This window comes from Oncorhynchus keta, chromosome 32 (genome assembly GCF_023373465.1).
Source record: "Oncorhynchus keta strain PuntledgeMale-10-30-2019 chromosome 32, Oket_V2, whole genome shotgun sequence".
In the NCBI taxonomy this organism is placed as follows: Eukaryota; Metazoa; Chordata; class Actinopteri; order Salmoniformes; family Salmonidae; genus Oncorhynchus; species Oncorhynchus keta.
Window position 1 is genome coordinate 33,490,371 of NC_068452.1, and position 27,990 is coordinate 33,518,360.

Genomic DNA, 27,990 nt, shown 5'->3' on the forward strand with positions numbered 1-27,990 from the left:
GCAATGCTGATACAGATACACCCAAGACGACTCAAAATTGTAATCAACGCCAAAGGTGCTTCTGCTGGGCCCGTGACTCTTGAGTATGAACAATTTATCTAAATCAGATATTTCTAAAAAAGAACAATTTTAAAAATCACAGCATATCTTTTGGCTGTCTTTTTGAGTTGGTGAATATAGGTTGGAATCTCATTGATCAACCAACTATTACCCAATTATCCACGTGGAAATTACATGGTGTGCCCAGTGGGAAGGGATCACTTGTCACAGACTTATTTTGACATGAGGCAAGCAGAGAAGTGGGAACCACATTTGGAAAGTCTGATTTAATATAATTTAATATTTTGTCTCAGAAGGACCAATCCCCCAGACAAATGGGCAGACAAAGTTAAAATGTAATTTTATTCAATATTCTGGTTTCCAAAGGTCATGAGAGAACCGTTTCCAAAGATGGATTGTAATTGCATTATGTCAGACTGTGACTAGCTTGCTGGCTATCACTGGATGATGTATCAGGCTAGTCAGAGGCTTACTTTCAGGGGCTGGTAATATCACACTGGACATAAGATGGTTAAAGTTATGGTCAAGTTTATTCTGAAGTTGATTGTATAAAATGTACCATAAAAGGACAAAAACCTTTAAATGAATCTGAGCATATTAATCTTTGAGCATGTATGTTTGACAGAGAGCTCAGCCTATTGCCTTGCAGTTGTTGCTCTCCAGAGACCCTGCCACTCCTTTAACTGCTCTTCTTCTTCCACTCCACCCTCCATTCATTCCAGTCCAGTAGGGTTCGACTGGTCTGCCATCCAGCTACCTCCAGAGCTAGAAGAGATGAAGCACAAACAATGGTGACTGACCAGTGTTACAACATCCAGCGGTGTCAGTTGGGTATGGCGCTCAAGACCAAAAATGTAAATTAGACTCAAATCATTCCAATCCCGATTTAAAATGCAACAGCTGTTTAGCATATTGAGAGCTGGCTTTAGGACCATGTGGAGCATCGCTCTGAGAGAGTAGAGAAATCGAGACATTGGGGCAGAGCCACTCTTGTCTACTTATTGCCCCTGATGGGGCGGGAGCGGACAATAAGTAGACCAGAGACAGTTGTTCCTTCTCTTGCGTGAGCATGCCAGATATTATGGAGGAACCGCGAGCTCACATGGGTAAAGCCTGCTCATACGAGAGAGAAAACGACAACTTATACAGACAGGAACCGTGACCATTTTTTCTTCAATGGTTAACGGCCTGAGTAAACTCTTATCACTTTTAGAAAGCAGGGACAGTGCCAGTTTGCTTTGCCGGACAGCAATTTAGGCAGTGTGCTGAATGCTTTGAATTTGATGTCGGCATTTGAACTGTCTTATTTGACAGCCAGGAGATCATTGGGGAGGTGGGGGAGCCCTCCTTTTTGGTGGCCGTTCAAAAACAAAAGCATTTATTGCCATTAAAATATGGGTTATGAAAGCTGTAGAGCTCATTTATATTTTCATTCATTCACCCAGTAGGCTAGAGCAAGTTTGGTTTCCTGGTTTTGGCCTTAAAAAACAAACAATTGTAGGCTATAACAAATGTGCATTGTCATGCAGTGACAGAATGATTATTGAGATAATGTAAATCATTCATGATTACTTAGTTGGGGTAACTTTTTTCAACTTCTTGCTGTAGGTCAACTTCATGATCATCATCATCCTCTGCCTGCATCCTTAATCCCTACCTGTAGCCTACCTGCCTCTGGTATAATGCATTTCCACCACTCACTATCAGTCTTGCTTGTCCATCTTCCTGAATTAAAATGATATATTCTAACAATCTTGCATGCAAAAGTTATTTAGCTATAGTGTGGATGTAGCACTTTTTAAATATGAGCACCCTGATAGTGATGTGTTGCATACACAGAGGTTGCACTATCAGATAGAGACAAGCTGGCCCGGGGAACAAATGGAGCGAGCCGCCCCTTCGTTGGTTACTGAACTCAGCAAAAAAAGAAACATCTCACTTTCAACTGCGTTTATTTTCAGCAAACTTCATGTAGCAAATATGTAAATATTTGTATGAACATAAGATTCAACAACTGAGACACAAACTGAACAAGTTCTACAGCCATGTGACTAACAGAAATGGAATAATGTGTCCCTGAACAGGGGGGGGGGGTTAAAATCAAAAGTAACAGTCGGTATCTGGTGTGGCCACCAGCTGCATTAAGTACTGCAGTGCATCTCCTCATGGACTGCACCAGATTTGCCAGTTCTTGCTGTGAGATGTTACCCCACTCTTCCATCAAGGTCCATCAAGTTCCTGGACATTTCTGGGGGGAATGGCCCTAGCCCTCAGCCTCTGATCCAACAGGTCCAAGAAGTCCTCAATAGGATTGAGATCCAGGCTCTTCGCTGGCCATGGCAGAACACTGAAATTCCTGACTTGCCGGAAATCAGCCATACTGCTTGTTCTGTGCGTGGTGGCATTGTCATGCTGGAGGGTCATGTCAGGATGAGCCTGCAGGAAGGGTACCACATGAGGGAGGAGGATGTCTTCTCTGTAACGCACAGCATTGAGATTGCCTGCAATGACAACAAGCTCAGTCCGATGATGCTGTGACACACCGCCCCAGACCATGACGGACCCTCCACCTCAAAATCGATCCCGCTCCAGAGTACAGGCATTGGTGTAACGTTCATTCCTTCGACGATAAACGCAAATCCGACCATCACCCCTGGTGAGACAAAACCGTGACTCGTCAGTGAAGAGCACTTTTTGCCAGTCCTGTCTGGTCCAGCGATGGTGGGTTTGTGCCCATAGGCGACGTTGTTGCCGGTGATGTCTGGTGAGGACCCGCCTTACAACAGGCCTACAAGCCCTCAGTCCAGCCTCTCTCAGCCTATTGCGGACAGTCTGAGCCCTGATGGAGGGATTGTGCGTTCCTGGTGTAACTCGGGCAGTTGTTGTTGCCATCCTGTACCTGTGTGGTGTGATGTTCGGATGTACCGGTCCTGGGCAGGTGTTGTTACACGTGGTCTGCCACTGCGAGGATAATCAGCTGTCCGTCCTGTCTCCCTGTAGCGCCGTCTTAGGCGTCTCACAGTACGGACATTGCAATTTATTGCCCTGGCCACATTTACAGTCCTCATGCCTCCTTGCAGCATGCCTAAGGCAGGTTCATGCAGATGAGCAGGGACCCTGGGCATCTTTCTTTTGGTGTTTGTCAGAGTCAGTAGAAAGCCCTCTTTAGTTTTCATAACTGTGACCTTAATTGCCTATCATCTGTAAGCTGTTATTGTCTTAATGACCGTTCCGAAGGAGCATGTTCATTCATTGTTTATGGCTCATTGAACATGGGAAACGGTGTTTAAACCCTTTACAATGAAGATCTGTGAAGTTATTTGGATTTTTATGAATTCTCTTTAAAAGACAGGGTCCTGAAAAAGGGACGTTTACATCAATATTTTCAGTGCCACATCGTTGGTTAATAGAATGTTTAAATACTCTGAGGCACCTTGTTGATAAAATGCCTCAATACTCATTGAATGTTTTCCTTCCCTGGTGAATATTGCAGAAATTATAACATGAGCTTGGTGCGCACACATTATGCAGCGCAATAAGAGAAATAGTAGCTACTGGAAATATATAGGTTTCCTCTAGTGGCCAAAAGGCCATTTTAGCATGGGCAGCGCCATTAGGGCTTCCACCATTTTAATGTTGTCAACTGGATGGGACTTCCAACTTCATTGGCGGAGCCCTCCTGGTGACCGTGTTCGAAGAAAAAATAAGAAAATGGATTACATCAAAATGGATTGCCTCAATGACGCTGCTCATATACGCTATGATGGCACATATAAAAGATGAAACTTCTATCTATCTCTATGGTATGATAAGGTGACATGTAAAGGGGCCTTAACTCCCTTTTTAAAAAGGCATGTGTATTTTCCATTTGTATTTCGTGATTTTGGACATTCTTTGGTTGAGTCATGCGTCCTTGTCAGTTGTAGGCCTAAGTAAGTCATTTTGTGTAGGCCTATGCTTTTTATTTCAATGCATGTTTATGATTTATCTGGCAGAGTTTACATTCGCGGCCAGCTGTTTTATTCACCAGATACTCACCTTTATTTAACATTTACATTACATTTAAGTCATTTAGCAGACGCTCTTATCCAGAGCGACTTACAAATTGGTGCATTCACCTTATGACATCCAGTGGAACAGCCACTTTACAATAGTGCATCTAAATCTTTTAAGGGGGTGAGAAGGATTACTTTATCCTATCCTAGGTATTCCTTAAAGAGGTGGGGTTTCAGGTGTCTCCGGAAGGTGGTGATTGACTCCGCTGTCCTGGCGTCGTGAGGGAGTTTGTTCCACCATTGGGGGCCAGAGCAGCGAACAGTTTTGACTGGGCTGAGCGGGAACTGTACTTCCTCAGTGGTAGGGAGGCGAGCAGGCCAGAGGTGGATGAACGCAGTGCCCTTGTTTGGGTGTAGGGCCTGATCAGAGCCTGGAGGTACTGAGGTGCCGTTCCCCTCACAGCTCCGTAGGCAAGCACCACGGTCTTGTAGCGGATGCGAGCTTCAACTGGAAGCCAGTGGAGAGAGCGGAGGAGCGGGGTGACGTGAGAGAACTTGGGAAGGTTGAACACCAGACGGGCTGCAGCGTTCTGGATGAGTTGTAGGGGTTTAATGGCACAGGCAGGGAGCCCAGCCAACAGCGAGTTGCAAGTCTTAAGGCAAGTCTTAAGAACAAATGCTTATTTACAATGACGGCCTACCAAAAGTCAAAAGCCTTCCTGTGGGGACGGGGCCTGGGATAAAAAATAATAATAAAATAACATTGATATCGGCATTTTGAAAATCGTCCTTGTTGTGACTTGTTAGCCTGTATTATGCATCTATTTCATGTTCACTGTATGTGCTGTTTCACAAGTAAATGAGGCAATTTAGGAAGTTGAGTAGTGGTTGACATTTTACACACCATTCCACAGACCTTTAAACCCAATATTGAGGTGATAATTAATGGCTGGGATCATTTTTATTGGTTTTTGCTGTTCTGCAAATAGCATTTTAAACTGTGTAGAAATGCAGTAAATGAGCTTCAACTTCCAAACAATTCCTTGGGAGAGGGGCATACCCTAGGTTTAGCTGAACGGACGCCACTGACAACTTCCCAACATACACGGTGGGAGTAAACAGCTACTGACTGAGCACACCTTGTTACACTGAGCTTACCTTTGAGGAATGGCTGAAAAATTTGGTCCATAAGTTTATGACTCTCATGCACCAGTTCCCAATGATCTTGAGGGAAAGGGGAAAGGATAACATAGAGGAAAAAGGGATAACAGAGTTATAACACAGCATTGACAAAGACATTGGTTTAAACTGTCATGTAAAGATGACCATTAAAGGCTCACTGTTGCTTTGTGACATTGAGAGTTGTTTGAGAGCCCCCTCTAGTGGCGAGACAGGGTGTAACACAGTGCAGAGGCACACTGCTTGGCACACAGCCCTAATCTCATCACATACAGATGCATCTGGTCCCAAACAAACACACACAGAGCCTAAGGGAGAGAAATAGCACATTCAGTAACACTCAGATGACATACACCATCTATTAAAATGACATGATGTAATGTACACCCATCTAGAAACAACCCACGTCATAACTGAGTACAGCAGTTGGTGGGGGATTACTGAAAGATGTTATACACACCACGTTTGACTCCGATAAGGAAGGGCTTGTGGTTGTTTTTCATGGCCAAAATAAGGTCCTCTGACCTACAAAATGAAATAAATTATATAATTGATCATGAACATCCAAAGCACACTCCACTTTCACACCAAACAGGCAGACACCAACTTACGTATAAATAAGTTCCCCTAGCCTCACTCCCAGTTTGATTGGCACTGTCCTCCTGAACTCTAAAAAAATAAACAGCAGAAAAGTATGTTAAAGCCATTGATAGTTGATCGCCATAATGCTCAACAAGCCATTTCATTGTTTATTATTCACTGAATGTCAGCCATACCCAAGAATACAGGCTCTTTAAGATTGGCCTCTAGTGGACCGAGGACCCGTCCATCTCTCAGGTATTGGTGGAGCACAATAGCAAGCCGAGCTTCGTTGAGTGTCTCCATGACAACTGAACGCACTGCTTTGTAATTTGCACAAAGGTGTAGAATGGTGAAAAGGAAGAAGAGGACGAACGTCAGCCTGAGGAGATGAGAAAGGATGGAAAACAGATCAATCTCCAACGAATAACCAATAGGTTATCTATATAGAGCTGTGATCTCATACAGTGGCCGTGTAAGCAGTGCAATAGAGGACTCACAGTGGATTGTCAGTGACAAGAGGAATAAGGATCAGACTGACCAGCAGTCCAGCCAGATTCACTAAAGTCTCCTGTAAAGAACACACGAATTACAATAAGATCCTCATCTTATAGCAGCAGTACAAGACAGGATAGTAAAAGCCATGGGTTAGTTACAGTATCTTACAGTATCATCAAGTAGAGAAATATGTATGGAGCACCTGGCTGCCATCTTTGGCAGAGATGTCCGCCATGTTGTCTCTGCGAGCTTGGTGAAGAGTCAAAGCAGCTCTGGTGGCCCCACCTGCAACCCCGACAATGGACTGACAAACACAGAGAGAGATCGAACAGTGTACATTTACATTTAGCAGACGCTCTTATTCAGAGTGAATTACAATTAGTGCATTCAACCAAAGTAGGTAAAACAACCACATATTAGGAACATTGCAAGTAAAACCTTCAACATAGCTAGTTGCTATCTGCAAAATCAATGCTAGTGAGAATATGGTATTCAGATTTACCTTGAATATTCCAGCAGAGCACACAATTAGAGTGAAGCATGTTGGGAAGTTAGGAGCCAGTATTTCCATGAACATGGCGATATCATTGAGAACATCAGCAACAAGCCTAAGGAAAACAGCACAAGTATTGAAATACCCAATAATTCCATAACACACAATGAATACACTCACTTTGGTGATGCTTGACATCCCTACCTCCATTTTTTGGCCTCAGAGTCCAGTTTATTCCTAAAACACAGAGAAAGACAACATTTGAAAAACAATATTGAAAACTACTAATAGTAGATTACAAAACAAATCAAAACTCACCCTTTAAGCCAGGCAAATAGGATTCTTCCCAGCATGCCTGTGCCATCTAAAATGTAGATTGTTTTTTTTAAACCCCTTAACAGGAAAGGAGACAATAGTCTTATCACAGTCATTAACACTAACCTCGTAATATCCAGGTAATTGTTGCAGCAGCAACTGTTGCCTCTTGGTTTCCAACACCAACACCCCTTAAAGAGGCCTGGGTGGCAAGAGTACCTGAAAGAGAACTGGCGAAGGCCTGTGTGTGTGTGTGTGTGTGTGTGTGTGTGTGTGTGTGTGTGTGTGTGTGTGTGTGTGTGTGTGTGTGTGTGTGTGTGTGTGTGTGTGTGTGTGTGTGTGTGTGTGTGTGTGTGTGTGTCAGAGAGAGGGAGAGGGGGAGAGAGTGCAACAGAGTGTTAAAATGTACATAATAAATTTGACATTTCAAAATAATGGCACACATATCCACAAAACAACATCCTCTGTCTTTCTCACACAGACCTACCTGAAGAGTATCCCAAAATTGATACTGCAGGTAATCGCCACTGACACTCTCTGGATACCCTTGAGGCAAGAAGACACTCTAACAAGAGTAGATGAGATATGAGAGAGAGAGAGAGAGAGGACGATATGAGAGAGAGATATGAGGGGGTGGGGTGGGGGGGGGGGGGGGGGGGGGGGGGGTTTAAGGGACGGATTGAAATTTACAGTATGGGTACCTGGAGGAAAATGAGGGAGGGTCATGCCTTTTCAATTTCAGTCAAGGGGAGAGTTTAGTATTTTTAAAATCTACTCCAGGGGAGGGTCATGCAATTTGTAATTGATGACATTTCTATATTTCTCAGTGTTTCAGAATGAGTTGCTTACTAGGCTATATATCGATGTGTGCCCGATGCCTCCCCTAATTTCTGATTCTCCACTGGGCGCATAATATCAAGTGTGCTTAAAGGCTATTTAGTGTGGTCTCAATCAAATGATCCATAGCCTATATGTGCATGCTAGGAGAAGCACAGAGCAAAGTTATATTTCTAAGATAGCTGTTGGGATGGGGTAAATAAAACTAGGAAGCATTACACACTGCAATGGATATTCCAACCCTGAGCCCCAGCCTGCTCTGTTCTTGCTGACTAATGCCTAACCAATGGCTGTGCTGTGTAGGCCTACGGTGGCAGTTCAGGAGAGTCAAAGGCTTCTTCTGAATTTTTGGGGGATTGCACGCCGACTAGCCTATGTTCTGTTTAGGTTAAGAAGGAGAGGGTGAATATGAGAAGGAGCTATAGGAGGACAGACTCATTGTAGTGGCTGGAATGGAATAAATGGAACGTATAAAACACATGGAAACCACGTTCGACTCCATTCTATTAATTCCATTACAGCTATTACAATGAGCTCGTCCTACTATAGCTCCTCCCACCAGCCTCCAACTCAGCCTGGAAAACACCCTCCATTCACCTGTTATGGTGACAATAACACCCTCCATTCACCTTTTACGGTGACAATAACACCCTTTATTTGATGAATAATTTGGAACTATTGGCATTAGGCCACGGCATGCAAATATTTAGTTTATAATATAATAATAATAAATATAATAATAGTTTATCAATAGATTATTGGGTTTATATTCCCTGCCTTGGTATAGGCTCTGGGATTAAATGGGCAATGATGTCGTGTTCCTATCGCACAGCAATACCATAGCCTACACATACTGTGAAATATTTTACCTAAACTACTGCCCTATTTAATGTGTTAGCAGTCATTTATGCTGTATCTGGAAAATAACTGTCAGTTTCTGAACGAGAAAACAATGGCACATGTTCATGGACCTGTCAGCAGAACATTTTAATTCAACAATGTTTTACATGGACTTTTCCCCCAACCTAAATATGATAGAGAAACCATGAATTCTGAAACATAGTAGGGCAGTCTACAAAAAAATGCAATTACTGTACTTACAGTAGGTACAGTTCTATTTCTTCTGTGTTTCTGTTTTACTTGACTTTTTAATATATGTTTTATTGTACTACTGATATTTATTACTGCTAAAAGCATTTCACAGTAGGCTACTTATGCACATGAGAATACAAATTGAAACGCCATACATAGGCCTACTTCAATGTAAAAGATCAGCTATTAAATAAAACTGCATACCGGTATTATAAACCGCGCTGCCTATGATTTTGCAAAATTGATATACATATAGCCTATCTATACACAAGGCCACAAGGTCCGATTAAATGAGAGATGTGGATGGTAATTTGTTGTATGGCTCCTTTGAGAATATGAGCCCAGCACGTCCAGAAAAAGTGAGGAATATATTCTCCAAATATATTCCCTAAAAAAGGGAAAAAGATTCCTATATCTAATTAAAAGATTTCTATGTCTAACATACATATGACTAACTAACATACATACATATAACATATGTCTAACATTATTTTCGATTTTAAATAAAAACACATCTATTTTCATTCTTCTAACTAATGGTAAATGGTTGAATTCTTGTTCATATGTTTTCCTGTTTTTCGTTTTTTATTAAGCTTTTTTATGAAGCTTTTCATCATATCCTCCATTTGCACAAAATACTTCCTCGCAGTGGCGACCCCTCGTTCAGGGCAGAGCCCCACCGGTTTTGCGCAACAACAAAAAAACAAATACTTTTTAATCCTTGTCATATGAAGATAAATTATAGATAAAACGTATCGGTGCTCATCGGCCATTGTAACAAAGATTACACAACAAGTTGGAAACCGCAAATTCCCCAATGAGTTGTTTGGAAGGAATCAATGGCTAACTGCAAGCACTGCAAAGCAACCACTAACATTAGTCTGCTATTCAATGGAGTGGCTGTGTGTATTTTTCCGAGGTCCCACCATAAATCCAGAGAATGGCAGACTTTGATGACAAAGTATGTTGACAAAATGTGCCCACAAAAGGACCGCCGCACCACCTTCACAGGGTGATTTCAAAAATGTATTTTATGCTGCTGCATAAATTATGTAATATGCAAGGGAGATATGTACACTGTAGCTAAGAAAGTAATACTAAGTGTATGTTGTGTAGTAAGCTGTTAGTAGCCCATGTCATTCGTGGCCGGTGTGTGCTTGTTTGCACAGCTTTGACAGTGCTACTAATAGTAGTTGTGGCGCCTGGGTTGCAGGTGCAACTTCAGCACACACAACATTCTACAATAGAATGCTGTTATTTGACATGTCAAATGAAAAGCTTATTTAATGTGTCGAAAAGTCTTATGACGTGTATCTTTTTTGACACTCAAAGACCCAAACGGTGTTCAATGTGCCTCACCCTAATAATTTGGTATTTTTTCACCTCTTTATTTTGCCTACTGTCCTAACTTGGTGGTGCACATGTAGCCTATAACCTGTTTTGGAGAGATGTAATCATTGAATATTGCAAGAGCTTTCATTGTCTGGTTTATATATCCCCTTCATTTACCCTACAGTTCTGACTTTTTGTACAGGGAGAACACTGTAAGAACGGCCCATGTTCTGAATTCTGCCGCTGTACATTTCAAAAGTGCTGAACAAATAGTTATATTGACTATGTCCGTCGTCTCTTGCTCATTAATGTCTTAATCAAAATGACAGATTGCCTCTTATCCAGTCGTCATCCACTTATGCCATAGTTTGTACATCTCAATTGTCAGTAGAAACCACATTTGTTTAAGCAAGTCAGCCATATTAGCTATGTTTTTTTAAAAGGCAGTTAAATGAGGCTGAATGGACTGTTTTGCTGCCAGACAAGGCTCCACTGATAGCCAGGTGTAGCAGTGGTAAGGTGTTGGGACTCTGCTGTTGGGACAGCTTTATGTAGGCCCTAACAGTTTGTGGACACCGTTTGTTACTGTTATAGTGCAATTCATGTATTGTTTAGTGTTGTGTTGTGTAGTGGCTTTGCTGGCATGCATCCCACATTTTTTGTTTTTGCCCCACCAATAGATTTACATGCTAAAATTGCCACTGCTTACTTGGAATACAATATATGTGTGTACACATGGTCTAAAGTTTGCGGAGAGGTGAGCACATTCTCACAGTCAAGCTAAAAAAAAATGTAGATGCCAACTTTTGTGTGAAAAGTGGCACAAGCACATTTTGGGGTATTATTTTGAGCCCAAGGACCGTGCCCCAGGACGACCTGACATGATGACTCCTTGCTGTCCCCAGTCCACCTGACTGTGCTGCTGCTCCAGTTTCAACTGTTCTACCTTGTTATTATTCGAAAATGCTGGTCATTTATGAACATTTGAACATCTTGGCCATGTTCTGTTATAATCTCCACCCGGCACAGCCAGAAGAGGACTGGCCACCCCACATAGCCTGGTTCCTCTCTAGGTTTCTTCCTAGGTTTTGGCCTTTCTAGGGAGTTTTTCCTAGCCACCGTGCTTCTACACCTGCATTGCTTGCTGTTTGGGGTTTTAGGCTGGGTTTCTGTACAGCACTTTGAGATATCAGCTGATGTACGAAGGGCTTTATAAATACAATTTGATTGATTGAAAGGTTTATAAATTAGGCTCCTGGTCTGTCCCAAGAAGTGAGGGTAAACGGTAGGCATTTTCCCTGTTATCCAATTTATGTTTAATTATTTAGGGTATAGATGAGGGTCACGTGTTTTTTTCAAGCGTTCAGGGAGGGTTTAGGTAAAATATATTTTTCTGAAGAGGTCCAACAACTTTCACTTCAGAGATATCCGATTTTCTCCATGTAACCCTTATTATAAATAACGTTTACTCCCTTAGCAGTTGTGAGACTATATTCAGTGAGCCTTTATCAAAATTCATTATAATGTAAAAAAAAATGTCTCACTTTGAACACGCCAATGATGGTTTTTCCAGTCGTCCCATCGTTGCCACCTTCTCTTTCTCTCTCCATTACTCCATCCTTCAACTGATATTTCCATGACTCGAGGGAGCCATATCTTTCCGTTGCCACCACTGGCATTTTCTCTTTCTCAATTTAATGAAACACCACCTGCACGGTTAGACAGATGTTTGTAAATAATATATTTAGTTATGCATTTTATGCAATACTACTTTCTGCTTGCATGTTTTCACTTACCAAAGCCTTACTTCCGTGTTTTCAGAAGCCACGTCAGCTGTACAAATTCTGTATTTTCTATTGGCTAAGGACTGAAACTGTCCCTGCAGTTTAGACCAATCCCGCGATTGCTTTGGGACAGTTTGATCCAGATAATTTTCCACAGGCTTCGAATTTTGCTTGCTTGTAGTATTTTTGTGTGTGTGTTTCTGTGTGTGTCAAACAAAATCAATAAAAATTGTATTCGTCACATGTTTCGTAAAAAACAGGTGTAGATTAACAGTGAAATGCTTGCTTACGGGTAATTTCCCAACAATGCAGAGTTAAAGATACAAAAATGGAAAAGTAACATTTAAAAAAGAATAACAATAATGAATAACAATAACTTAACTAAATACAAGAAGTACCAGTACTGAGTCAATGTGCAGGGGCACAAGGTAATTGAGGTAGCTACGGTATGTACATATAGGTAGGTGTAAAGTGACCAGGCAACATGATAGATAATAGACAGTAGCAGCAGTGTGTGTGTGTGTGTGTGTGAGTGAATGTGTGTGTGGGAGTGTGTGGCGTCAGAATGCATGTGTGTGAGTGTTATGTGTGTCTGTGGACGAGTGTGTGTGTGCTTGAGTGACATCACTGTTGAGGAATGCAGTCTGGTAGTCCCCAAGTACTGAAATAAATATTCCTTACCTCTGGGTCAGAGAACAGAGTAGTTTGGCGGAAGTCTTGAAACAGGGTGTGCACGTTAACTTAGACTAGAGTAGCAAAACAGTTCACGTATAACAGAGACCTTGAGAGAGTGGGCATGTCTCAACACATAGTTATCCAATTACCTAAATCATTCTCACTTACGATGGACCAAACATATTGGGAATTGTATGTGTGTGTATGAAACAAAGCGTGCATGAAAGGTGTGAGTTTAAAAGAGGGATACAGGGGGAGACAGACATGAATACAGTGTCATAAAGATATTATTAACATGTACAGAGGAGGATAAGGGAGGACAGAGTACATGAAACCAAGCTAATTGTTTTCTCTCAAGGCAAGGCATGTTTTGACTCACCTATGCAGGTTTTCAGGAATGTTGCACAGAGCGAGCAAGAGAGAGAGAGAGAGAAGAGGAGCTAAGAGGCACTGTATTCCACAACATCATGATTGATAGAATAATAGAATGTGGGGAACCAACAAGTATGGTTGAAGTGGAGGTAGAGTGTAGTTAGATATAGATAAAGGTAGGGCCTGAGCGTGTGGGACGACAGAGGTTAAAGTGTGAACAGTAAAGGGGCGTGGAGGTTTCACACAAGAAAGAGTTATAATCCACTCCCAGCCTTCTCCTTTTTCAGACACCACTAACTTTCATGGTGACCACAACCAAAACTGAGACTGAAAAAGAAAGAAAGATTGCTCAAGAAAATATTATAAACAAGAAATATCTGGATAACATTTGGATATGTTAAATCAAGTCTTCACGAACCTGAAGCCACAACCAACTAGCAGCTGTGATCATTAACTAAATCCAGGAAGGAAAATAAATCAATGAAAAGATCAGCTTTCTTCTTCACAGCTCTGTCAGCCGTCATAAGTGAGGATTTCAGTTTGACTGGAGAGTAGACAGAGGCATACAGAGCTGTACTTTCCCAATCAAGATCAAGCCTGGACTAGTAAGCCAATTATTATCTGTGCTATTCTTATGGTGTGTCATATACTATTGTTTCATTTCAGATACTGTGTGCTTTGTTAATCCACAAAAATCCTGTTATGTTGTTCCGTATGTGATTCCCTTTGAGAATGAGTGTATGAGACCATATGGGAAAAGAGCTTAGCATCGCTCATTCATTGCTTTGAGTCATCAGGACTTTACAGACACTCCAAGTTATTTCCCTAAAATACTTGTCCTTAAAATACTTAAAATACTTGTCCTTTATGATCAGTTGATGAGGAGGGTTCAAGAAAAGCCCCCAATAATGTTCTGTTGTCAAAGGCTGAAGGGAGACGATTACAATGTAACTATTCTTCATTCATTGATATGATCTTTGCCGTAAGAATACATATCAAGTTACTGGAATTCACCTGGTCAAGACTGAAACTGGGACAGGAAAAGGTTTCTCATGTTAACATTACAGCAGTAAGATAATGTTGATGGTATCTAATGACATCTAACACACTTAAATGTGATATACACTGAGTATAAAAACATTAAGAACAGCTGCTCTTTCCATGACATAGTCTGAACAGGTGAATGCAGGTGATCCTTTATTGATGTCACTTCAATCAGTGTAGATGGATGAAGGGGAGGACATGGTAAAAGAAAAAGAAGCCTTGAGACAATTGAGACATGGATTGGGTGTGTGCTATTCAGAGGGTGAATAGGCAAGACAAAATATTGAAGTGCCTTTGAACGGGCTATGGCAGTAGGTTTGTGTCAAGAACTGCTACTCTGCTGGGTTTTTCACGCTCAACAGTTTCCCGTGTGTATCAAGAATGGTCCACCACCCAAAGGACATCCAGCCAACTTGTTGGGGTGCAACACAATATAAGGAAGGTGTTTGTAATGTTTGGTATACTCAGTGGACATACAATCATAACATTTCCCTCTTGCTGTTTTCTTTCTCCATGGCTAATGATTTAACTCTATTCACTTGCACACTGCACAGTGTAATCATTCCAGTTCTTCAGGCTCCTGTTTGATTGATAGCAATGCATACCTCATCCCATGGGGCATAACAGTGTTTTGTCTGTAGAAAGTACCCTGGCAGAGAATGAGCATCTCAAACCATTTTTGTTGGCATGTCAGTGAAAGACAATTACAAACAAACTAATTTAGTTTCAGTAAACTAATATCCTACATCCTTTATGACAATGTCACAACTGCAAATAATACATTACTATCAGACTTGAATAATTGTATTCCCTTGTTCTGCATTTGATCTATCCTCTGAACTCTGCTGCATATATTTTCTCCTCAGAAATGTCTTCCCAATCAGCAACAATGGAGAACATTCCACTGACTGCTGTCCCAGGTACAGGTGAAACGACAGATGCCCAAAATGACACCACCTGCCTTCAAGTGATCACCTGCTGTGGTCGTGACCATACTGTTCCCTCCTGTGCCAAGGACAGGGACTATAGGAGACTGGCCATTAGCAGCATCATCTGTGGACTCTCCTGCATTGGAATTTTAGCTTTGGTCAACTCAGTCAAGGTAATTTCAAGCTTATTTTTTTTTTAAACCTGTTTTTGAAAACATTCTGTAATGTAATAAAAGGTGTTGCCCCTTTAGGGACCATCTCGGTTCTCAAAATGTGCACATCTACACATAGAGTCTATATCTTAGATATGAGTCATATCAAAATATAATGTACTCTTCTATCCCTATGACAGGCTCGAGAGGCAAGGAAGACGACTCCAGAGAAGGCTAAACAATACTCCCAACGGGCAAAAACGTTTGGGATCATTTCTATTGTGGTGTGGGTGGCGATTCTGGTACTCAGCCCACTACTATTGGTACTGGTGTCATACATACTCACTCTGATAGACTGACCAATTCCCAGGAACCACCAAGGTGGATGTACTGTACCATAAGGATGGCTACAGGACAGCGGTCCAACTTCTTCAGTATTAATCTTGGACTGCCGTGACACTGTGAGGTGGGAACAGATGGAAAAGCACCTCCGGTGACTCAGGGATACAGCCTCCCTGAGTATCATTCTGATAAGGCTGTCTTGCTGATAAGGATTTACAAAGGCACCTTTAACTTTCTTTTGTGTCAAACTGGAATTTATCACTGGAAGACTGGTTTATAGTTAACATTCAAGTGATGCCACAGCTATAAATACATTATAAATATTAAGATATTTTGACATTTATCAGTAGCCCAACCAGACTTTTAGCACTTAGAGTAAGGACTGTAGTCAAACTACCTTCTTCCTGAATAAGAGGTTGGTTCGGAGACGAGAGATGAGCAAGGGGACACAAAATAACCAATTGTTTTTGAGATAGCATTTAATGGACACGGTTTATTTGCTGACATACATGAGTCCAAGACTGTATGAGTATAAAACCGCAGATGTTTTAAAATCCTGTATAAATTCAAAACAAACTGTGCGGCACTATACAGGGGCCTGACTCCAAAACACTCCCATGTCCACTATCTGTCTCGACGTTTCACTTTTACCATTTATGATATGCAACACAAACTTTATTTTTTAACAATGTTATATTTTTATCAGTGAAATAAATAATTTGTATATGTGAGGAACTACATATAAATGTCTAATTATAAAGGACAGATTGTGAACTAGGTATCATTAAATCAGGGCAGTGTTTCTGATTTACAGTAATAGTGAAAACTGCCTTTGGTTTTAAATACCAAAAATGTACAATACTTCATTTTGTTTACATTATCATTTTACATTTACTGTATTCATGTCATTGCCTTACTTTGTATTTTATATTTATACATTGCATGTTTTAAAGGATTTTGTAATTAAATGAAAATACATTTACATCAATTTGATCTGAATTAAGTTCCTTTTCAGGCTATTTTCCTCATTTACATTAAGTTAATATAGCTACAAATACCTTTTACTTAATATAAAGTCACTCTCTAGCTGTAACAAAAAAATGCATACAAATACATTTATTCAATACAAACCACACAGTAAAGACAAATCTTTTCAGAAATATAATTACAAAAAATGTGATGTAATAGAAAAGTAATTTGTATAGACTAGCAATTTTCAATTAAATATTGCTATTCAAAAACAAATATTACAATCCACAATGATACAAAACATTAAACTAACTGCATTGATGAAAATATTCATGCTAATGTTTCCATAGAAATACTCATTGGAGTGTCATGACATTTACGTTCAATTTTACACAAGTAACAATTCAACATAGATTATTTTTACAAAAATGTATAAAATGGACAATAAACATTTTTATTTGCTATAGTTATAATCCGGAGGTGAAGAAAACAATGCAATGTAATGTGTATACAAGGCAAGAATTGGCAGGAATAGTCAGGCAACAATTAAAGGACGGTTCTAAAAGAAAATATGAAGTCTGTGATTGTCAGAACCAGAAACATTTTCTTACAGCTGTAATTTGGCCAAAAACAGAATTCTCAACATTCAATATATCTTGAAAGTAGCTGCCATTTGATGCTAGTTGCCAATAACAGGTTTGCACCTACAGCTCAATTGGGAATTATCATCTGGATATTGTTTGGCTAGTAAGAATCCTTACTTGAGAAGTATGTGCATTCAATAACTGCTGTGCAAATATACATTGATGTCAATGTATAATATCCATAAAGATTTGAGTTGCATGTGAGCTTCCAAATGTAGGATTCAGTAGCAAGTGATTAATAAAGCAGAAAGTGTTTAATAATGATTAAAAGGCTGAGGCTTTGGCATATTAAGAATACAGATTATCAACAAAACTGAGTGCAGAAATAGTAGCAGTTTTAAATACAAACACTTATGCACTCACTGACCTAAACCAATGATATAAAATGCATTACATCCATAGATAATCAAATATTACAATAACAGTATATTCCATATCGTTATCTACAAATAGTACACAATGAAAATACAAAAATTCTTCAATTATCATTTTAAACGACTCAATGGAAGGTAAATAATTACACCCCCACAAAATAAAAACATTGTAAACCATTACAGAAGATGAGGACGAGCTTGATGTTGGATGGGAGGCAAAGGTGCTGGGCAATTTGTAATAACAATATTTTCGAAAATGTAAATTGTCTACCCCTTTGATTGGCATTTGTCAACAGATATTCTGGTCAAAAGCTAACCAGGAATCCAGCTGGTCAAGCTTGGAGCAAAGAAGTGAATCAAGCTCCTGCAGATTGAGGGTGGGGTGATCTTTAGAAGAGAGGCAACCCCCGCGCTTGGGCCTTCCAAAAGGAGAGCCAACCCCAGCTTTCCTGGGTAAACCACCCCCTGCCCCAGCACCAACAAGTGGCTTCCTTGGCTTTCTGGCCACACCAACCTCTGGGAACTCCACAAAACGCTTCATGCGCTTCTGACCAAGGATGGAATGAGACCCATCGCGTCGACTGAGTGGCACCTCAAATATGGTCTCCAGCCGTCTGGGACGAATAAAAACAGACACAGAGCAAGGAAGTTGTTAATGAAAGGAAAGTTACAGTCAGTCATTACAATGATGATTACCTGTACTGTAGGATGAACAATAAGATGCATGAGTGAACAGTAACCTTTCAGGGGGCTTGGTGAAGTTTTTATTAGTGTAGATTTCCTCCAAACTGAACTCCTTCTTCTTCACCCTGTTGGAACACAACAGATTAGTTGGGGTTTTAGTAATCCATGTCATAACATTTTACGAATACAGGTAGCAAGTTTACCACATACACACAGGCACACACTTCAAATACACATACCTGATAGGCTTGGGCAGGCCCATGGGTGTGAGGTTGTGGAGGGGTTTGGGTAAGGCTTTGCGAATTCGAATGGATGACACTTTCCTTCGTTCCTCATGTTTGCCGGTTTCCAACTGTGCAAACACCACCTCAGTGGTGAAGGTGGGTTAAAGCCAGACTCACTTATCTACTCATCTTTGTAACTAATCACATAATGTATGTCATATGTAAATTACATAGTTCACGTTAAATATTACGTGTTCAGTGTACCTTAATTTCAGAATCTGACAATGCTTTTTCCTCTCTCATCCCTATGGCTTTGAACTCATTCCTGAAACGGCTTCTGTCCTCCACATTCTCCACATTCTCCCCATCCTCCTCATGCTGCTGGCTTGTCTCATTCTCCAAGGGAATCTTTGACAATGCACTGGAAACATGGTGGGATTAAATCATTAACTACTGTAATCAAAAAGGAAAATATGTATTTTTGAACAAAGGACAAAGTGGTGTTTTACCTGCAAAAGGAGGAGACTAAAGCAGAAGATATGTCTGATGTCAGGTCACAGGGGTCAGAACTGGAGAACAGGTGACATACAGAAGAGCAGGATGGTGAAATGGAAGAGGAAACACTGGAGGGGGAAGGGGAGGTATCATGACTGCAAGCACTACTAGTGGCAGCTAGACTTCCTTTTCGCAATTTCCTGGAGAGGAAGGCCAGGGGGCTTGACAGGAAGCAGGAGGCCCACACAGAGATGGAAGTGGAGGGTGGCACACTGGGTAACGGGTGGTAGGACGGGTTTCCCAATGAATAGGTCCTTCTTGAGGGAAACACCTCTTTACGCAGGCATAACGGAGCTATCTCCCGCTCAATTTCCACACTAGAGACAGTATGACGGCGTGGACGCCTGGACGGTGCGGGAGGAGTGGGGACAGGAGGAAAGAGGGCGGGGTGGAGCCGGGGTACGGAGAGGATCCTGCCATGCAGAGAGGTGGTCCAGTTGCTGTCATGGTGGAGGAGAGCAGGGATCTCTGGGCAGGAGTAGCTGCGCAACAGACGCTTCTTAAGGGTGGTGTTGTTATCTGATGAAAAGTCCATCTGCTCACCAATCACAGTATTTCTCTCCTCCTCTTCTTCCTGCTCCCTCTTCCTTGTCACAGGCCTGTGCTTCCTACATTGAGTCGCTGCTTTCGTTTGCTTCTTTTTTTGCCCCCTCCCCCTGAGCCTCGTCTCAGAGGGTACAGGCAGTTCAGAACACTCATCCTCCTTCCCCTGCTCCTCCTCCATCACCTGGTCAACAGTCTTGTCCTGGCCAAGGTTAGCTGGTTCAGAGGCAGTGGAAAACACTTCTACATCAGAGTCCATTGCCACATAATTTCCTTGCAAAGTCATAGAATGTTTCACTATATTTTTGTTCAGCTTGATTGAACATTTGGGATAAGTTCGCACAGGCCAAGGCACAGTTCTCTTTTTTTCTTCAACTGTTATATGATTAAGTTGCAGGGACTGAGTTGTCTCGGCATTGTCCTCTGTGGACGGACCTCCCCTGACTCTCTTACGTCCACCAAGGGGTTCCACAAACCTCTTATCCACCAGTAACGCATCACTGACAGCCATTTTATTAGATCCATTCCGACTCTTCTTTGGGCTTTTGCTAGAGTCAGACCCACTCATTTCTGCTCCCCAACCTGCATCTTTGTGGACAGCCACCACTGCGGTAGTCTGTAATGTCTGTTGTGTAACATCTGAAGATCTAGAAGCTACATGGACATTGTCGTCTTTGCTGGGCTTCAAAGAGTGCAAGTGATCGGCACCAACACCAGTCAGCCCTGAAGACGTGCCAAGCTGTTGGGTTGAGCGTAAGTTATGAGACCTGGATTTATTTTGTTTCGGTGGTTTTACTGGACGACTCTCTTCTGAAGTGATCTCATTCAACTTCAGACACTTTTGTTGATTTTGACATGACGCCACTTCAACCACTGGGGAAATCTTTCTCTTCTTACAGATGTATTTTTGCTGATTTTTGGATGCCTTTTGAGGCCACTTCCCCTTGATATCCAAGTGCTGATCAGAGACGGGCAGTTCATGATTTTCTTTCATCAAAGCGGTTGTCATGGTAGTTACCATTTCCATATTACATGCTGAACTAGAGTCAGTGTCACCATAACTCAAGGCACTGGTCATACCCCTACTATTGCTGGCTGCTATGCTGTTGTCACACAAACTGTCATTACTGTGCCCTAGCACACTCCCATTACTTGAAGTGGCCATTACTGTGAGAGATGTATTTTTCTTAATACGCCCACTTCGACCTCTACCGTTGTCCTTCATCACCTCCATCAGAGGTACATGTGTTTCAGAGGGTTTTTGAGTGGATTCAATGTATACGGTAGAACTCTGGCTAACCCGAAGCAGCACCCTACTTTTAAGAGACTGAGATTTAGAAGTTGCACACGGTTTTGATCCAACCCCCGGCTGGACAGGTTCTACATCACTTGCGTGCTCTACTGATGTTAATGTGTAACTTTCTAACGCAACATCTACCGTGTCTTCTTCTGTGACCTCTTCACATCGCTCTCTTTTCATCAGTTTCACTCTTTGCTTTTTCTCTGCATCTCTCTTGATCGCTGTAAAAGGAGTTGCTCTGCATCTCCTCTTAACTTCCTTTGCTGAGCCTTCGATATAGCCTTGCTTTCCTTCACACTCATCTGTCTGCTTTTGAAGACACTGACTGACTGAGGAACAGTTGTTCAGTGTTGTGTTTACAGGGTTTCTGGGGCTTTTCCGGATAATCATATGTGACTGGGAACCACACACCAACATGTTTTGGTCTTGAGGCAGACCAACAGTTTTTATGCTGTAATCATTTGCCTGGCATAGACTCTCAGAAGTGGTATTGTAGATACTGGAAAATGGGCTAGATGTTTCACTGTCAATACAGTCCCAGATTTTGTACTCTACATACGATTTTGTGGCAAGCCGTTTAGCCTTGGGCTCACAGATTCCTACTTCAGCTGGCAAACTAGAGATGCGGTCTGCTTCAGATGCGTTAATTGCAGCAGAGGGACTGCTCTGTGATGCAGCTTCATTTAGAAAAACACATTTTCGGCGCAATGGTCTCCGGTGAGCCCCTGTCAAATCCACCTGCTCCTTCATTAGAACAATGAGAGACAGTTTGGACCCACATGAGGAACTTGAGGGGTCAGGGGGTTGAAAGGACATGGAAGAGCATGAGTTGAACTGGGACTCCGTTGATTCAGAACCACACTTGATACTGCTTCTGAGTAGAGGACGACGCTGCATGCAAGGTAATGAATCATTATTATTGGTCTCCTTTTCTGAGCTGTTTGACATACAGGTGTCCCTTTGCGCATCTCCAGGTGGCATTATATTTTGTTTCCCCTCAAGAGAAAAGTCATCCTCTTCTGGAGTGCCGTGGGTATTTAGATCCATGCTGAACTTTAAGTGTTTACGAGAGGCAGGGTCATTTCCTCCTCTTCCAGCTTCCAAGTGTTGCACTGTGCCAGAGGTTAGCTCATACCCAGGTCCTTGTTGGTGAGAACTATGAGAGGCAGAGGAGACATCTACATCTGGTTCAGGTGGGGAGCTATTGGGTTTGAAAAGTCGGACGGGACTCATGACAATCTGTGTGAAACTGGCCATCTTGGATTTAAATGACTGAAACAATGGGCCAATCACCCATCGCTTGACAGTGGTCAGGCTTCCAGGGGACTTTCCACAGCCAACCTCTTCATCCGCCTCCATGCCTGATTGGTTGAAATCATGTTCAGTCTTGCCAGTAGTATTTACATCTAAAGTTAATGTGGAAGAGGATGGAATCGCTTTGTTATTTGAGCCTTTTGTGTCTTTGGTCCTACAATGGAAAGAAACAAAAAGAACACATGAACAGAGAAAAAAACTATACTATTGTACAAAATACAGGTATGTTTAACAAACTACAATTGGTGGAATAGTATTATTCATACAAACTAAGGCACTACCAGCTTGTTTTTATGAATACTTATGAATGAATCTTAACCAAAGAATTCCCTGACTTAGTACCCCTACCTTAAACTAGTTGGGGATATGAAGAGGTTGAACGTAATCAGACAAGCCTTCCACTAATCTGAAATGTTAACTCCATCCATTTCACTTCATCTATTTTTCCTCCATCCTTTTTCATCCCAAAAGAGATCAACCTGGTCAACTGAGCAACACCATCCATGATCACTGATCTCACTAGGCAGGTTTCCATTGACCCAGGTTAATTTGGTAAAAAGCAATGCCGCAAAAAAAAAAAAAAACATGTAATTAAAAACAGTAGCTATAGGAGAACGTTTCTAAAGATCGACAACATTTGTATCCGTTTGACAGGGGGCAGATTATTATTTTTATGAATCTTTATTGCAACAAATCATGGAAATAATTTTCTGAATAAATTATTGCTGAATAACTTAAGGTACGCGGGGACACGTGATGCCATCATCAAACTATAAAGCTCTTCTCAACATTTAATTCTAAATGCCTACTGTTTTCTAAATGTATTATTCAACTATGAAAATAATGTTTCTTTGCAGGATAAGATTGGTCTTGACTTTCAAGAAAGCCTGAATTGCTTTGCCTTGCTTTTCTGATTGGCTGGATGCAAGTTTCACCATTCAATTATTTCAGATCTACAGGAGTGCAGGTTTCAGTGGCACATGAGAATTATACTTTTGGGGAGAGGGACCCCACCATGTAAATAAAGTGATAGAATCAATGGCCAAAGTTCACTTTTTTTCATTGGGACTATGACAGTCTATTACAAATCTGTCCGACAGTGCTTTTGATAATATTTAAATCTGACGGAAGTATGGTTTGAAGTGACTGAAATGCACCAGAAAGGTATTGGGAAGTTCAAAAGATCAGCAATCATTTTGTATGATCTTTTCTGTCGAAAATACTATCATTGGTGATGTTCTTTTCCTCCCAGTCTTATTTAGTGCCTGGTCTTGTCCACTCTGTTCTAATGAGTCCTGCACGGCTTGTGGGCATTGTAGAGGGAAACAAAGTTGCATATTTCAGTGATGGGATCTTACTATTTTGTTGCTTAAACAGTTCAAAAGACTTCACCATATTTGTAAAAAATAATAATAATACAGAAATCACTGTTTATTACAGCTGCATCTAGCAGCTATCGGAGGTTACTGATGTAACCCCGGTTCTATGAACCAAGAGCAATTTTATTTATTTTTATCTCAGAGTTTCTCACGACCCCATTTTCAAATCAGGCGACCCCGCATGGGGTCGCAACCCCTATTTTGGGAAACGCTGTATAAGAATGTGGCAAATAGTCAATTATTGAATTCTATGCTTTTGAAGGCCACACAAAACATGAAACAGATGGGTTGGAGGGCATACAGGCAATAACCAATTTAATAATGCGCAATTTGCCAAAATGGTTAATGGAAAGACTTCAACCACTTATTTTATAGGTGTGATGGAATTACGTCCAGCTGTTTTTAAATCGACACAAGATAGTTAATTGGAAACGCACCGTAGCAGGCAAATGTTGCATCTATTTTCTATGCAAACTTGCTAAATGTTGACAAAAATAATTTGATAGGTTAATGGAAACAGCCACTGACTGAATCAATTTCTCCACCCATGGTAAAACACTTGGTTTCTAGACATTTGAACAAATAAAGTCATATGCACACAAAAAAACATTGAACTTCTATGTAAGTCATCATACTCACTTAGACATTTGACATTCTGATGCAACATTGAGATCCAAACCGCTCTGCAAAGTAAGTAAATATTTACATCATAAACATATCCATATAGTGTAATCACTTTGCCAATAATTGCCTCTGCTTTAATCACGCATAGTGACCATGAAAAATAAATAGGTTATTAAAGATTTTATGCAAAAAAAAAAAAAGTTTGTTGTTGTTTGGTTGCAAAATGGCTTTTATAGAGACAGCGTCAATCTGCAATAAAACTGATTGTCAATGTAAACATCACTGAGGATGTCTGGCTAGTTAGGTCAGTCATGTTTGCAGACACTAATTATTGCTCCTTGCTCTGCATCTCTAAGATCCAGCAGACCGTGTAAGAGGATTAATTTACATCTTTCTACCGTTTACACCACGGCATTGTGTAGGGCACTGTACTACCAAAACACAGTGCACTAGGGTTGGGCCATGTCTGGAATAACACATGGTCCTGTCCAAACGTCATTGATATACGATCATATCGTCTATTTTCTCTCTCAGGAAGGGGGGTTGCAAAATTATTTACAAATTGGTAGGGCTATGTTTCTCATGTACATAAAGAAAAAACACAGATATCAGTTATATTAGCCTGCTGTGAACCATCCGGAGGTGTGGGGGTAAATGGGAGTCAGAGGGGCGGGGGCACGCAGGGAATCCCTGCCGACGTCACAGGATTATTACCGGCGCAGGTGAAGGCACGGGGGCAATTACGCACAGGAGAAAAAAAGAGAACAGTAGGAGATGCGTGAGGAAGGAACGGACAAAGAAATAAGGAGAAATATGGACCGAAGAAACCAGAAACAGACAGAAGAGGACATCGATAGACAAAGAACAGATTAAAAGATAAAGAACGTGAGTGAGTGATTCCCATAATCGTGAGCCAATGTCAAGCTAAGCCACAAAAGAGACTATTTAATTTGTTGATTATCGAAAGGCTCATTGGTGTGCAAGTAAAGTGCTCTGAACTGAGCTAGGATTTTGTTTCCTTTCTTGAACCGACTGAGTGCCATTCTGTGAACATTAAATACATCACTTATTTTTGCAACATAAAAACCTGACTCTTCCTCTGTTTATGCCACCGCATAGATCGGAACCCTCTGGACTGATCACACTAGCTTTTAAAAAACTAATATTATAGCCGTACCAATCGTAGGGTATTGTTATTTCATCTTGATCACCTGGGTAAGAGTATTTGCGACATTCTTCCATTAGGCTACATTCCAAAAGTAGACCACAAGCGAAGGGAAAAGGTGAGAGGAGAGTGCGTAGATGGAAGGAGAATGAATTATACATAGAGCAAATTGATGATGCTGTTTGTATGTGGCTGCTATGAAAGTGAACCGTTTGTGCGGGTGATTCTGGGTGTATTAATTCCGCCGACTCTGTTGAGAAACTTTTATTAAGCGGAAGCAAATGGAGCGAAACAGGTATAAACCTACCTGAATTTGTCCATTTGAAACTCTTGTTTGCAACTGTTTGGACTAATGATTACACCAAGATCAGCTAGATGCAGGCAAGTGTGCAAGGAGGTATTTAATGTGTCACTCTCTGTCACCTTGATAACTCAAATTAGTTGCGCAGCCTGTGCACGCCTCAACATTATAAACTTTAATTCGTAGGCTACGTTGTAGCAACCTCATGATGGGTATAGGGAAAATCATGTGGTAGTATCATGTAGTAGCCTAAAGCTATCAACGTTACATTGAGCTGGCTAAATGGAATATGAATGACAGTGATCCAATATGCTGTAATAGAAATAAGGCCATGCTCATAAAAATGTAATAAATTGTCCACCCTAATCTTAACCAGCACCGACCACCACTGATGTACAGACAGATTATCTAGAGTGGATACAGTAGAAAGTGGCCCATGCACAAATAGACATTTATTGCATACCTTTTTTAGCAGTTGTTTGCAGGGGGGATCAACTCTCATTAGCTTTACTGACAGGGACTGAGACACTTGCATCTAAGGATCAGAGAGGAGTGAACTGATTACCAAACAAGACCCTTTTAAGTAGCCTATAATATCTAAGAAACCATTAAGACTTAAACATGAAACTACCACACTGTTCTCCTTCTTTGCAGGGGATGTATTTTGTCTGGACTCCGCTAATGTGTCTTTGGGCTCCTGCTTCTTCGGTGTCTTCTGAATGCGCCCACTCCTCCTCCTGTCACCAGGCTTTTTGCCATCTTCACAGCTGTGGGAGATGAACAGTTATGGTTTGGACTCTTCACCAGTAGCTCCCAGTAATTGCGATGGTAGTTAAAAACATAGGTTTCAAACAAGCAAGATTATAAATAGGGGGAAGAGGAAAGCAAAAGGTGACAGGGGAACTATACCTGGGGGTGATGGAGGAAAGAGGGAGAAGGTGGGGTGGAGGTTCGCTGTGAGGTGGATTACAGAAAGGGGTTGGGGGAACCTTGGCAGCTCCCTCCATTGGACAGACTATTTAGGGGAGCAAGTCAGGGAACTAGATCAACATCCTCACTCTCCCCCTATCTGTCTTTCTCTGGAAAAACAACATAAATAAACATGCTGGACATCAACATAAGTGAAACATTTGATAAACATGCTTTTCTAATTTCCAAATTAAGTAGGCACTGGCATATTGCTTATGATATATGTTCAACAATTGCACAGTAAACATTTGTGTAAAATGTACACAAATGGAAAATGTTAGCTAGTTTGTGGTTTTATTTTCATCCAGCTAACAACACATATATAGATCACCTTCTAGTTTAACCTTTCCAGAATTAACAATAAAACGTGATTTGATTAGTTTTACCTTGTCAGCTAAGAAATACGCGAATAAGCCACTAATAGCTACAAGTATTTGATCAAATGCATAATTTTTGCCTCCTATTGACAATATATCATTTTATGCACTCTTTTGAACAAAGCACGTTATTGGTGTTGTCATGGGGATGGTATACCGGTGGAGGCCACTTCTACAAGAGCTCGTTATTCGTTAACTAGCAGTAGATCTGTGTTGTGCATATCGTGAACTTCAACGCAATAGCCAGCTACGGTCTATGTTGGTCGTCAGCTAGCTAAGTTGGCTTGGTAAAGTCGGGAGAATTTAATCATTTCAAGGAGGATAACGTAAAATGACGGTAGGGTGAGTATTAGTAGCTAGCTAACGTTAACATATATACATGGTAACGTTCGCAGCCAGCCAATGCACTGCTGTGATAACGTTATAGTCATAAACATTAAAAATATGCATATTTTATGAAGCCAACTTGAAGTAGTAAACTTACCGCACCGCCCCAATTATTTGCTAAGAAAAATATGACGTTTTGTTATAATATAATTGTGTACAGACATCTTTAACGTAAACACGACGCAGGACGGCGCCCAAGTTTAACCATTTCACAAATGTCGATTCATGATCAAAAGTTCCACTGGCACGACGACCAAGAAACCAATCAGAGGGAAGCTTTCACATGGAAGAAATCCCCCCAGAAAATCTAACCAATGAAGGAAAGCTATAAACGTCTCTCAACCAACTGCATTCTAGTGAAAGGATCTTGTTTAGGTAAGGACGGCCAACAAGAAGTCAGAAAGCAGTCTTTGTCCTCGAGTGATGTATATTAGAACCAATCAGAGAGACGGAAAGTAGCTGGTTCAGAAGCCAGTTTAATACAAAATGTTATTTTAGCAAAT

The 27,990-nt window shown here is 41.1% G+C and overlaps 2 protein-coding genes and 1 long non-coding RNA gene across 7 annotated transcripts; 1 reads left to right on the forward strand and 2 right to left on the reverse strand.

Annotated features, from left to right (window-relative positions):
* Positions 1-383: 383 nt before the first annotated feature.
* On the reverse strand, positions 384-13,391 carry rusf1 (RUS family member 1). 3 transcript variants are annotated; one of them, XM_052491538.1, is made up of 17 exons: positions 13,219-13,391; positions 12,846-12,910; positions 12,177-12,364; positions 11,925-12,089; positions 7,607-7,684; positions 7,246-7,360; positions 7,123-7,168; positions 7,009-7,041; positions 6,814-6,919; positions 6,514-6,615; positions 6,314-6,384; positions 6,011-6,195; positions 5,846-5,903; positions 5,695-5,759; positions 5,396-5,542; positions 5,214-5,279; positions 384-825 (listed from the first exon to the last, which is right to left on the reverse strand). In XM_052491538.1, the coding sequence occupies exons 4-17, from the start codon at positions 12,057-12,059 to the stop codon at positions 740-742; spliced, it is 1,293 nt and encodes a 430-aa protein (XP_052347498.1). In that variant the 5' UTR covers positions 12,060-12,089; positions 12,177-12,364; positions 12,846-12,910; positions 13,219-13,391; the 3' UTR covers positions 384-739. The 3 variants fall into 3 exon arrangements, with proteins under 3 accessions (XP_052347498.1, XP_052347497.1, XP_052347499.1); XM_052491537.1 differs by having other exon boundaries at positions 12,846-13,286; XM_052491539.1 differs by lacking the exons at positions 12,177-12,364; positions 12,846-12,910; positions 13,219-13,391 and having other exon boundaries at positions 11,925-12,170.
* Positions 13,392-13,495: 104 nt separating this feature from the next.
* LOC118372885 (uncharacterized) lies at positions 13,496-16,002 on the forward strand. The gene is made up of 3 exons (XR_004823305.2): positions 13,496-13,816; positions 15,122-15,357; positions 15,537-16,002. It is a non-coding gene; the product is annotated as an uncharacterized LOC118372885 (long non-coding RNA).
* Positions 16,003-16,826: 824 nt separating this feature from the next.
* Positions 16,827-27,974, reverse strand: prr14 (proline rich 14). 3 transcript variants are annotated; one of them, XM_035758908.2, is made up of 10 exons: positions 27,585-27,974; positions 26,664-26,769; positions 26,386-26,521; positions 26,218-26,289; positions 24,304-24,347; positions 19,083-22,439; positions 18,838-18,994; positions 18,589-18,716; positions 18,406-18,474; positions 16,827-18,279 (listed from the first exon to the last, which is right to left on the reverse strand). In XM_035758908.2, exons 2-10 carry the CDS (start codon positions 26,759-26,761, stop codon positions 17,955-17,957), a joined length of 4,386 nt encoding a protein of 1,461 aa, XP_035614801.2. In that variant the 5' UTR covers positions 26,762-26,769; positions 27,585-27,974; the 3' UTR covers positions 16,827-17,954. The 3 variants fall into 3 exon arrangements, with proteins under 3 accessions (XP_035614801.2, XP_035614802.2, XP_035614800.2); XM_035758909.2 differs by having other exon boundaries at positions 18,589-18,701; positions 26,664-26,833; XM_035758907.2 differs by having other exon boundaries at positions 26,664-26,833.
* Between the last annotated feature and the right edge of the window lie 16 nt (positions 27,975-27,990).

What these genes read in the sequence shown, in the direction of transcription:
- prr14 (XM_035758908.2), bottom strand. Translation starts at nt 26,761, where the DNA reads ATGGAGGGAGCTGCCAAGGTTCCCCCAACCCCTTTCTGTAATCCACCT. An exon ending in CTTTCCTCCATCACCCCCAG is followed by an intron (nt 26,522 to 26,663) that starts GTATAGTTCCCC and finishes CATCTCCCACAG; the next exon opens with CTGTGAAGATGGCAAAAAGC. An exon ending in CAAAGAAGGAGAACAGTGTG is followed by an intron (nt 26,290 to 26,385) that starts GTAGTTTCATGT and finishes TCTGATCCTTAG; the next exon opens with ATGCAAGTGTCTCAGTCCCT.
- rusf1 (XM_052491538.1), bottom strand. Translation starts at nt 12,059, where the DNA reads ATGCCAGTGGTGGCAACGGAAAGATATGGCTCCCTCGAGTCATGGAAA. An exon ending in CCATCATTGGCGTGTTCAAA is followed by an intron (nt 7,685 to 11,924) that starts GTGAGACATTTT and finishes TACTCTTGTTAG; the next exon opens with AGTGTCTTCTTGCCTCAAGG. An exon ending in CTCAATGTCACAAAGCAACA is followed by an intron (nt 5,280 to 5,395) that starts GTGAGCCTTTAA and finishes CTTTCCCTCAAG; the next exon opens with ATCATTGGGAACTGGTGCAT.